This window comes from Hipposideros armiger, unplaced genomic scaffold (assembly GCF_001890085.2).
Source record: "Hipposideros armiger isolate ML-2016 unplaced genomic scaffold, ASM189008v1 scaffold_639, whole genome shotgun sequence".
Classification (NCBI taxonomy): Eukaryota; Metazoa; Chordata; class Mammalia; order Chiroptera; family Hipposideridae; genus Hipposideros; species Hipposideros armiger.
In genome coordinates, this window is record NW_017731989.1 from 610,808 (window position 1) to 621,872 (window position 11,065).

The 11,065-nt window shown below is 53.6% G+C and overlaps 1 protein-coding gene across 4 annotated transcripts; it reads right to left on the reverse strand.

Moving 5' to 3' along the window:
* Window positions 1-1,047: 1,047 nt before the first annotated feature.
* MYADM (myeloid associated differentiation marker) lies at window positions 1,048-8,215 on the reverse strand. Of its 4 annotated transcripts, none has more exons than XM_019625813.1 (3): window positions 7,958-8,215; window positions 4,970-5,035; window positions 1,048-3,398 (listed from the first exon to the last, which is right to left on the reverse strand). In XM_019625813.1, the coding sequence occupies exon 3, from the start codon at window positions 3,394-3,396 to the stop codon at window positions 2,425-2,427; it is 972 nt and encodes a 323-aa protein (XP_019481358.1). In that variant the 5' UTR covers window positions 3,397-3,398; window positions 4,970-5,035; window positions 7,958-8,215; the 3' UTR covers window positions 1,048-2,424. The 4 variants fall into 4 exon arrangements, with proteins under 4 accessions (XP_019481358.1, XP_019481357.1, XP_019481360.1 ...); XM_019625812.1 differs by lacking the exon at window positions 7,958-8,215 and adding an exon at window positions 6,632-6,735; XM_019625815.1 differs by lacking the exon at window positions 7,958-8,215 and adding an exon at window positions 6,641-6,726.
* Between the last annotated feature and the right edge of the window lie 2,850 nt (window positions 8,216-11,065).

The window sequence follows — 11,065 nt, forward strand, 5'->3', positions numbered from 1 at the left end:
TTGAATGGCCGACTGAGGGGCTCTGGTATTACCTATAGGCAAGGTGGAGTGGGACATGGAAGGATGTGAGGAGGGGAGGGCAGGGACAGACCTGGATGTTGGAAGTACCCTCTGGGACCAAGGTGGGCTGCAGGTAAGATTGTGGAGGCTGTGTTGATAGCTCAGGTGAAACAATGAAACGTTAGCTGGGTCAGGAACCTTAAGAAGGGGATAGATAAAAAATAGCACTTAAGAAGAACTGAGGTGTTGGCTGAGCAACTTACAGAGAGGAGCCGGTAAAATCAAGTGCCTAGGTTCTCAGCCCCAAGAGCCTATTACTGAGATGGGGAACCTGGAAGAGTTGCTATTAGAGGAAAGATGCCACTCAGATTGGGACCTTGTATTATTTCTGAAGCGCTCATGGGACTTTAAGGAGGGAAAAATCGTGTTCATTTCTAGCCTAACTAGCTCTCCTGGTTTGAGAGTAATTCAGAAGATCTAGGCTCAGCTACTGTTTTCTTCTTTTTTTTTTTTTTTAAGCTTTTTATTGGGGAATTGCGGGAAGAGTGTTGAGGAACTGGAGAAGGGAAACAACCAAGTTGTTATCCTTCAATCTTAGTTGTGGAGGGTGCAGCTAGCTCAGCTCCAAGTCCTGTCGCCAACCGGCTGCCCATTTGCAGCTCAGCTCAAGGTGCTGTGTTCAATCTTAGTTGGGGGGAGGGGAGCGGGGGAGCGCACAGCCCACCATCCCATGTGGGAATCCAACTGGCAGCCTTGTTGTTAAGAGCACGTGCTCTCACCAGCTGAGCCATCCTGCTGCCTATTGGCAGCTCAGCAGCAGCTCAGCTTGGGCACAGCTCACTGGCTCATGTGGGAATTGAACCAGCGACACTGTTGCTTAGAGCTTGAGCTCTTAACCAACTGAGCCACTCAGCCAGCCCCTCAGCTACTAGTTTCTGATAAGGCCAAAGTTGTCTTGGCCCCAGTCCCCTTCCCCCACCAGACCCAGGAATCTGGGCTTTGCCTTCTCTCCTGAAGCCCTCCCCAATAATAAAACAAACACAAGTCTTCCTTTTATCTTTATATCGAGGTAAAAAAAAACCAAAAAACAAAAGACACGTGGGTATGGTAGTGGGGAAGGGACAAGGCCTCCCTCTATGATTGACAGCAGGGGCTGATGGGAACCAGAAGCTCCAGGGAATAAAAAATAAAATAAAAAAATATATATCATGTTATGCGTGTGAGTCCCAGAGAAGCAGGAAGCAGCAGCAGAAAGCAACTAGCACACAGAAACGTGTATGTGTATCACACACTCAAGCAATGCAATTCCTCGGATTATGGCAGCAGCAATCCCCACCTACCCAACCCACCCACAAATTAAAAAAAAAAATTGAAAATAAATGTCCCCTTTAAGAATAGGTCCACCCAGTAATGTTTGCCCTAGCAACCAGGAAAAAGAAAAGAAAAAACAAAAACAAAAACCAGGTTAACATCCCCTTTAAGGCCAGCAGTGGCCATTTTCTCCTCGCAGCAAAGGCAGTACATGCTATTTTAAACACTGAGGCTGGAGGGCCATATCACTGCCCATCACAAATACTTCAGATAGTTGCTTTCAAGACATTATGGTTCTTTGCCGGCTCCTTTCTTAATACCCTAGGGAGTAGTAGTTGGGGTAGCATCCACCACCCTCGCTTCCTTTAAGATGGCCTCTAGGCAGTGGGTTTTTAGTAAGCCTGGCAAAAATTCTAGAGCCAATCTCAGGTGAGGCTAAGTGCCAGGTGGGGCCTAGGGACCCAGGGAATGTACGTTAAGCCTCCAGCCCACTGGAAATGATTGACCTCTAGGAATTTTTTTTTTTAATTCAAAGGGGAGGTACACTGTACATACCCAATCCCTAGCTATCCCCCCACCCAAAATACACACACACACACACACACACACACACACACACACACCTACAAAGGCACAGCCAGGCGGAGCAGGCATGCTTTGGCAATGAGGCCCCTCAGGAGGCCCAGGGTCTGAACAGCTGCAAAGAGGGGTGTGGCATGTGGAGTTCAGCACCTTTGGAGGTGGGCGGGGAGGGGGACAAAGAGGTTTCAGGGCTGGCAAGGAAATCAAAAGAAAGAAAATGGGAAAAGGAAACAGGCCGATGAGAAAACAAACAGGACAGCCAGAAAAGAACCAAACAACAAACCAAGTAGAAAAGAGAGTGGAAAAAGAAAGGCAAAATGTAGACAAAACAGAAAGTGGGCAACCAAACAAAACAGGAAGGGGAGGAGACTGATAAACAAGACCAGGGAGAGCAGGAGTGAATGAAACAGAAGAGAGGGAGCTGAATGAGGAAGGAGATAAGGGAGGAGAGGGGAGCCAGGAAGAGGACATCAGAACTCAGTGAAGAAACCTGTGGAGAGAGGAAGGAATTGGGAGCTCCTGGTCAGAGCCTCAGACCCTGACAAAGACCAGGCGGGTTGAGTACACCAGGTCGGCCACGTACGCCAGCAGGTTGATGGCTGTCAAGATGGCCACAGCCAGGCAGCAGTCCCAGTCGCACACATAGTAGGGGTGACTCTTTTTGCAGTTTAAATCCTTCCATCGATGGGGCTGGCCACCGTACTTCTCGTCGAACTGGTAGAGAGGCCAGAGTACCATTGCAGAGGCATAGAAGAGGACGGAGAGCAGGGCCAGCCCAGACAGGAAAGTGGGGAAGGGGATGGGCAGCATGTTGGTGCAGTCGCCCAGGTTCAGCAGGATGGCCACGGCCGCCAAGATGAAGCAGATGGCATAGACGGCCACGCACCATTCCAGGGCCGGCTTGTACTTGTACAGTCGAGAGTCGATGATGAAGGCAAAGATGATGCAGGCCACGAAAGTCTCAACCACTTTGAGCAGGCCTGGCACCGTAGCCATGTAGCCAGTGATCTCGCCGGGCCGGGCCCGGGTCCAGGCAACCTCAGTGGCATAAGCCACACAAGCGATGCACGAGAAGACGGTGGCAGCAATGGCGTGGTCCCTTGTGCGACCAGAAGGTATGAACTGGACGTAGGTGCTGGGGTAGATGACGGAGGCCGAGAGGCAGAAGAGGGCGGCGTAGCAGGCGTAGGTGATGGGGAAGTTGCGCCAGGACAGTGGGAAGCGTGGCTGGAGCCCACCGACCTCCACGATGATAATGAGGAGGGTCACAGCAAAACAAAAGCACCAGGCGAACATGCACCAGTTCCCCATGAACCCATTATAAGCGTTCACGCTGGCCACCAGTGAGAAGGCCACACAGGTGGAAACCAGCTGTAGTAGGCGGAGGAGGCCCAGGGGCTGAGTCAGTGCCCGAGGGGACCCCAGAATGGTCGGGGAGCCCAGGCCTGAGGATGATGACGTGGTGGTGGTCGTGATGGTCGTGCGGGTCACCGTCACCGGCATGGCTGCAAGAAGAGAAAAGGTATCCTAGGAAGGTTCCAATGATTACAATCCAGGCCCCCCAGCCCTTGCCTGGGGCTGGAGAGGGGAGGGAGGCAAGGGACAAAGTAACCTGGACTCTCGTGCCTTTCCTCTCCCTGCAACTCAACTCCTGTAAAACCACAGAGCTTATTTCCCACTCCAGACACTCAAGACTGCCCTCCTTCCTCTAGGAACTCGGCAGCCTAGCCATTCAAGACGGGGCTCTAATGCATCCCGTCCCCCACCTCCCCCACTACCACTGTCAGAACAAGAGGACCTGTGTTCCATTATCTCTTGACCCATCTCTCTCAACTTCCTCCTTTTGGGTGCGCAGGGCTCTGCACCCCAACCCTTGTGCCCAACTTCCTCCTTCACCTAGGAGGCCCGGATATCTCCAGCCTCCAAAAGTTGAAGGGTCCAGCTTCCACATGTGTGTGTTCTCAGGGACGCACATCTGATCAGAGCTTCCAGCCTGGCTCTGGAACTGCTGCTAACCTCTGGGCAGCACCCCCACCTTTCCACCTCCCTGCCTCACAGATTATAAGTCTCCACCCTCCCACCTGGGATTTCCATCTGGAGAACTTCAACCCAAAGGAAGTAGTGCTTCCTCCTGCCTATCCCCCCTCCCCAACATGTGGAGTCCAACTCCCTAAGGAATCCAGCCAGCTACTGTGTTTCCCGAAAAATAAGACCTAGCCAAATAAGACCTAGTCGGAGAATAAGCTGTAGCATGATTCCTCCAGGGTATGGAGGGCATGTATGCCTCACATGAGGGTTTTATGACCTGTTTCAGGGAGAAGGGTGCCTTTTCCACAAACTCCTTCAGCTTAAAATATTCAGCACCTAAAATGCTACAGCTTATTTTCTGGCTAGGTCTTATTTTAGGGGAAACAGTAATTCCCCAACTTCAGGGAAACTCCCAGTTTCTCAACTGTCCAGGGCCCTCGCCCCTTCTGAAATCTCTAGGCCTCCCGCAGGGGTTCAGTTATACAGCTTCAGACCTCAAGACTCTGGGTCCCCAACCCTGGGCACACCAGACACCAGCACTTTGGGAAATCAACTTCATTCTTCAGAACCTACAGCTTTTACTTCCTGGCCTAAAGATACTCAAGAATCCAATACCCAGCCTCTTGGGGGCCAGATCCTCCCTCAGGCCTTAAAACGTCTAGTCTCCGCTGCCACTTCTGAAAAGCTCGGAAGGTCTCTCTCAGCTCAGGGAAATAAAACTTCCTTCTTCCTGTGTCAGGCGCCTGCACAACAGGCTTTAACGTCTTCCCGTCTCGCCCCCTGCACAGCAGCTCCCTGAGAACTTAGGAGACCAGCTTTAGGGCACACTTCCTCAGATACACAGGTATCTGTGCCCCTCTCCTTGCAACCCAAGCTCCCAGGTACTTCTCTCAGTATCTAGGAATCCAGGACCCCAGCCCAATCCACTCTTAGACCCAAGTATTTAAGACCCCCCAGCCGCCTCCTCCCTCTGACACACAAGTCCAGGCTTTCAGCTCCCAGCCCCTCCTCCCTCAGGCCCAGAAGCCTGGGTCCCAAGTCCACTCACCAGTGGTCTTAGCTGAGGACCCCGACGGAGAAAGATCCGGATGTGGAAGCAGATGAAGTCAGAAACCTGGAAAAGGTTAATCAGAACACAGGAGGGAGAGAGAACGTCAGCATCCAGCTCAGTCCGGGCTCCGCCTTCTCAGGACCCAGACTACCCGTCAGCCCGCCGCGGGGGCCTACCCAGAACCCGCCTGGAGACTCCGCAGGCTGGGCGCGCCTCTCAATCGGGGGCAGGTCCGGGAGGTGACCCCAGGGCAGCCCCGCCCCCTCTCCTGGTCCCCTAACTGCGGAGGCCGAAACAACGGCTGCGCGGCGAAAGCGCATGCCCCTCGGGCCGGCGTGGGCGTGTGTGATCTTAACCTTACCCTCGCCCGTCGGCAGCGGCGTGGCGGGCGGGAGGGCCCTGGGCGGAGGCTACGGGGGCGGGAGGCCAGGCGGGCGCGCATCTCCCAGCCTTATAAGGACTTCAAGTCAGCCCAGCCATCTGGAATGTGGCTGGGACCCGGAGGCGGCGCCGGGACCCCCGCCCCGCGGTGGCCTTCGGGAAGGCCCGCCCCGCTCGCTGGTTTGCGGGGGGAGGGGGAAAGGCGAGGACCTTAGACTCCGGGTCCTAGCAGGTAAGGGCTAGAACCCAAATTTCTGGGACGTTCAACATGTGAGTTCTGGGTCCCTATGAAGACGGGCTGGGCGCCTGGTTCCCCCAAGAGGGTCTTTAACGGAGGAGTGACCGGGAACCTGGGGGTCCGTGTTCACCTGGCGGAGACCCGCCGCCTCGAGGCCCTAAACTGCACTGCGTTGAAACCACAACAGAGATGAGTAGCCTCCCACCACTTCCAGGAAGTCAGAGCTCCCGAGCCACCTGGAAGGTGCCTTCCCCACTCCCCTCCAGGACCGGTTGGGAGGAAGTCGGGGCCGCCCAGGAGGAAGAGGACGAGCCAGAGCTCCTGAAGTGTCCGGTGGAAGTCAGGTTAACTCAGGGGCCACCCTCAGGGTCGCCTGAGACAGAGCTCAGGAATGCGCGGCCAGACACTGGAGGGAGAGGAACACTCCACACAACTCAGGCCACACCCCGCCCTCCACGCCCAGCACCACACCCCATCACTCTACAGAATCAGCCTGTGCTCTCAACATCCAGGGATGCTGGCCTCGGCCTTGGCTTTGTCCTCTCTCGGCCTTAGGGCGCTGGCTTCCCAGCTCCAACCGCGCTCCGGGAGCATAGGTGCTGGATCTCTGCCCCTGGCTTTTCCAGTTCAAAGTTTAGAATCTGTCCCCAGTGTGGGGAGGTCAGTAATTCTGAACCTCAGCCTCTCTCTCCCAAACTCAAGACTCCCAACTCCAAGTGCCTCCTGAGGACGTCCTCGTACCAGATTTCAGCCCCCTTCAACCCGGGATCCTAAGAGTTCCCATCCCTCTGCGTCCCCAGACCCAAGAGTCCAGGCCCCCAGCCCCTCCTCCATCAGACCCAGCAGTCCAGGTCCCCCGTCCTTCCTCCTCTTTCAGACGTATGACCTGTATGGATCCAGGTTCCCAGCCCTCTCCACTCCAGAACCCGAGTCTTGGCCCAGCCCCAGTCTTTCTAGGGACTCAGACATTCTGAATCCCAGCCCTTCCCTCCCTGTGCACCCAAAATTCCTGACACCCTCGAGAATCACCGCAGCCTCACCTCACGGACCTGTGGCGGCTGCAGCTGAAACAGAGGCGACAGCTGCAGACTGGAAGGGTCTGCGAACTGGATGAGGTTGGCGGGCTGGGGAGGGAGCGAGGGCGGAGCCGGGGGTGGGGCCGAAGCATAGGGCTCTGGCCGAGAAGGGACGCCCCAGCCAGGGCTATCCCAGTCCCGCCCCGGGGCGGGGCCAACACAAGACCACGCCCCTCGAGGGTAAATGAACCTCTCCCGCTCTGCCGGAGGTGGGGGATGGAAGGCTGAGGTCATTGTCACCATGGTGACAAAACAGGAAGACACAACAGCTGGAGAAGGGGCTCCTAGGGGCTGCCCTCCCCGACACAGCCCCAGTGGTGTCTCTAGGGGAGGCCCAGGAAGGCCGTTGCCATGGCTATCTGCTTGTTTAGCATTTGTTTACCACAGAGACCCTCAGCCCACGTCCGCACCCTAACCTCACCTCATTCACTTTTTTCTCTCCATTCCTGCCCCCTCCCTCTCCGTCTGCTCCAGCCCCACCTTCCAGGATGGATGAAATCTTGGACATTGGGTCGCAGGGGGTTGAGGACCGAGCCTCAGTGTAATGGGGTCTGTGGGTTAGGGTCTTTGTCTCCTGGGCCCCTGAAAGAGGAAAGAGGTACCGATCTCTGGGCTTCAGGAGGCTTCTGAGCTAAGGTCCCCGACTCCTGGGTCCCCAAAAGAACAGTGGTTGGATTCCTGTACTTAAGGATCAGGGAGGAACAAAATGGGTCCCCTAATCGTCATTTACACTGGGACTTGAGGTGAAAGGACTGGTGGGCTGGATCCCTGGGTCCCAAATGTCACAGAGGGGGGTGGGGTGGGGGTGGGGTGTTGGCAGCAAAATTCCTAGAATCTAGGGCCACAGGAGTTGGGGGCACTGACTCCCGTGTTCCACAGGACTCGCAGTCTGGGGACCCAGATTCTTGCCTCAAAAGAGCAGTCAAAGCTCGGACGCCTGGGTGTTTGGAGTAGAAGTGGTTGCAAGCGGAGCCTCTTGGCTCTGGAAGGGAGAGAGAGATATTTTTGGCCTGAATTCCTGGCTCCTGGTAAGAGGGAGGGGCTCAGAAGCTTAATGAGGATGGGGCTGGGGGAGCCCGATTCCTGATCCCTGCAAGAGGGGAGGGGCTCCGGGGGCCGGTGTGCTCGAGTCCCCGAGCAGGGAGGGGCTGCAGGGTCCTTTTCTAGGGGCGGCTCTGGGGCCCTGACACCGATTGACAGCCAAGAAGCCAGAAGGAGCCGAAGGTCTGGGGTCGGGTGGGGCGGGGACCCGGCCGCCAGGGTCCCTCCCTGCCGGCTGTGCACACTCACCGCACTCTGCAATCCTTGGCGCGGCCTGGCTCGCGGATGCCGTGGGGCGGGGCCTGGTGGCGACTGCGGATGCTCAGCAACGCTGAGCTAACGGGGCGCTGACCTCGCTGCTGCTGCTGGGTGCCCTCCAGGCCGACGAAGGTGGAAGCTTTGAGGCCTGAATCCAGGGATGGAGGCCGCGCGAGTGGTGAAGGGAGGGGTCCGAAGGGGTCTGGGAGCTCTGTATACCCGGCTGCGTGCCCTACGGAGGTGGGAGGGGCTGGGGGGACTGGATACTGCGAGCTCTGCAGTATGGGAAGGGAGGGCAGAGATGGGAGGGGTGTGGAGCCTGTTTGCCCAGTTTTGTGCCCCTGCAAAAGGGGTAGGCACAGACCCAATGTCATTCTGAGCCCTGATGAAGTCCGCATCAGGACAGACAGGAGTCAGGATGTGGCATTAGTTAGAGGTTCTCCAGGGACGGCCCCAGGTTCTATTCACACACCTCCTTGGTCCCCAGCGTAGCAGCATCTCCCCACCCCCTCCTTTCTGCCCAAATCAGTCACTCTCTTTGCCTGACCCAGTAGTGGCACTCCTGAGATACTCCGAATAGTCCATGAGCGGTGTCCACTCACACAACTTACTATCTCATGTTCACCGGTGAAAGCCTTCCTTCTATTTCCCCATTTAGACACTAAAACCCCATAACTGCAGAGTTCAGGGCAGGGGAACGGGAAGCAAACATGTAAAGAGTGAGTCATCGGGGTGTGACCTAGAGCAGTGATACCTTAGGGTTCCCGGGTGTGTGTAATCTGGCAGCATGCATGTGCCACTGGTTCAGTGTTTACACACGCTGGAGGACAAAATCCTGAACCCAGCGATGTTGTCTGCAGCCTGGCACTGTAACCCAGTCACAGACAAGCCATGCCTCTGTTCTCTGAGGCTAACTGCTTTTGAGTGATGGGGTACATGGACCCACCCACTGACTTCCTAACAAACTGAGTGAGTTCCTTGATCAGAAGCAATATTTTATGGGTTAACATGATGATGAATAGGGCCATTGAGTGCAGACACAGATGTTGCTGTTGGCAGGAGTGCGGAAGGCTAGGAAAGCAAATAACAGCCCCGGGGTAATCACTCCAGGGAGAAGAAACTCACTGCTCATTCCATGATGGAAGGGGTCCCACGTACTCTTCAGATGCCAGGTATTTGGCTGCTCTCCCTAAGAAACCATCCCACAAGGGGGGTTCAGTACTGCTTGCTGCTGTTAACAAGGTGGATCTCCATTGGTGACACCTGGCTAAGCATAGCTGAGTATTTTGTTCATGAGCCCATTGACCATGCACCGTGGAGGCTGGGGAAAGACGCTGACCGAGAGCCACAGAACGATCATCTGATTTACCGATGGCTTCATAGTATTCTCTGTCGTAGATATTTGGGGGTAGAGTTCACATGGGATACAGATGATGAATTCTTTTTCATGACACCAAATTGTGTGCATTTTATTTTGTTCACATCAACAGCCAATTCTCCAACTCTTGGGACACCAACTGGGTGCCCAGTGAGTCAATTTAATTCTGAATCTGGGTACACTAATGACCTGGACTAAGCTCCAGGCACCACAAGTGAAGGGCTCAGTCCCTCAAGATTGCCCCCACTTCAGACACCAATCGCAAGTCCTAGGCCTCCCATACTTCTGACTGGGGATGACTGTGACCTGCTCCTGGGTTTGATAATTTGCTAGAATGGCTCACAGAACTCTGGAGGTCACTTTATTTAGCATTACTGATTTATTATAAAGGATACAACTTAGAAACAGCCAAATAGAAGAGATGCACAGGGCAAGATGTGGGAGGTGGGGTGCAGCTACCCTTCCGGCACTGTGATGCATTACCAACGTGGAAGCTCTCTGAACCCCATCATTTAGGGTTTTTGTGGAGAGTCCATTATGTAGGCATGATTGATTAAAATCATTGGCCATCAGTGATTAAGGTCAATCTCAGGAGGTCTAACCCTCGAATTGCATGATTGTTTCCTGTGGCAACAAAGACCCCATCCAGAAGCTATCTACAGGCCCGCCTAGAGTTATCTCATTAGCATAAATTCAGGTATAGTTGAAAAGGTCTTATTATAAATAACTTCCTCTCACCTCTATCACTCAGGAAATGACAAGGGTTTTAGGAGCTCTATGCCAGGAACTGGGGACAAAGCTAATGTATCACAATATCACACAGCTCTTTCCATACTCTGGTCAACTGGAAAGTTTCATTCATTCACCAACAAATACCTATGACTGCCTTCTAAGTGAGAAAAAAGTAGGCTAAGGAATACCTGCTCTAATGGAGATTTTATCTCCTTTGTTAGTGGCAAAAGGTTCAAGATATAGTAATTTCTTCATCTGGTTATGTGGGATATTCCCACTGTCCTCAGACGATTAGATTTTCAGTAACTTCCCTAAGGAACAGGCTTTTCATTTTCCTTGGGTTTATCTCCCATGCTCTGGCATGTGTATGCCTTGACAAGACATACAGTGTATCTACCTGTTCCTTCCTGCTTTTTAGATCTTAGCCACATGATGCTATCAATGCAGTTGACCAGAAAAGAATCTATGGGGGCATTGAAACATCAAGTTTCCTGAAAAATAAGCTGTGGAACGGAATTGGAGAATTAATGTAACGCTGGGAGAACTGTGACAGTACTGCTGTCCACCTGTATTAGTTTTCTAGGGCAGCTGTAACAAATCATCCCAATCTTGGTGGCTTAAAATGACAAAAGTATATTCTCTCACAGTACTGAAGGCCAGAGTCTAAAATCCAAATTAGCAATCCAAGGTTGATATGGGGTCTCCATGGTCTCAAGGAGTCATTCTCTCCTGTCTCTCTGTCATGTTTCTATTTGGGATCTAACATATAATCCAGACCATACCACTACATTGGCATTGTAGCCAGCAGGAAGAGAAAGTGAAGGGGTTGGCATGCTTCGTTCTTTCTAAGTGTGTGATCCTGAAATTGCACACATCCAACTCATTTCCCATTGTCTAGGACTTAGTTACATGACCACATATAGCTGTAAGGGAGACTGGGAAATATGGCCTTCAGTTGGGAGAAACATGAGATTAGACAATTAAGTTCA

Coding starts and splice junctions, on each gene's coding strand:
- MYADM (XM_019625813.1), bottom strand. CDS start 3,396: ATGCCGGTGACGGTGACCCGCACGACCATCACGACCACCACCACGTCA.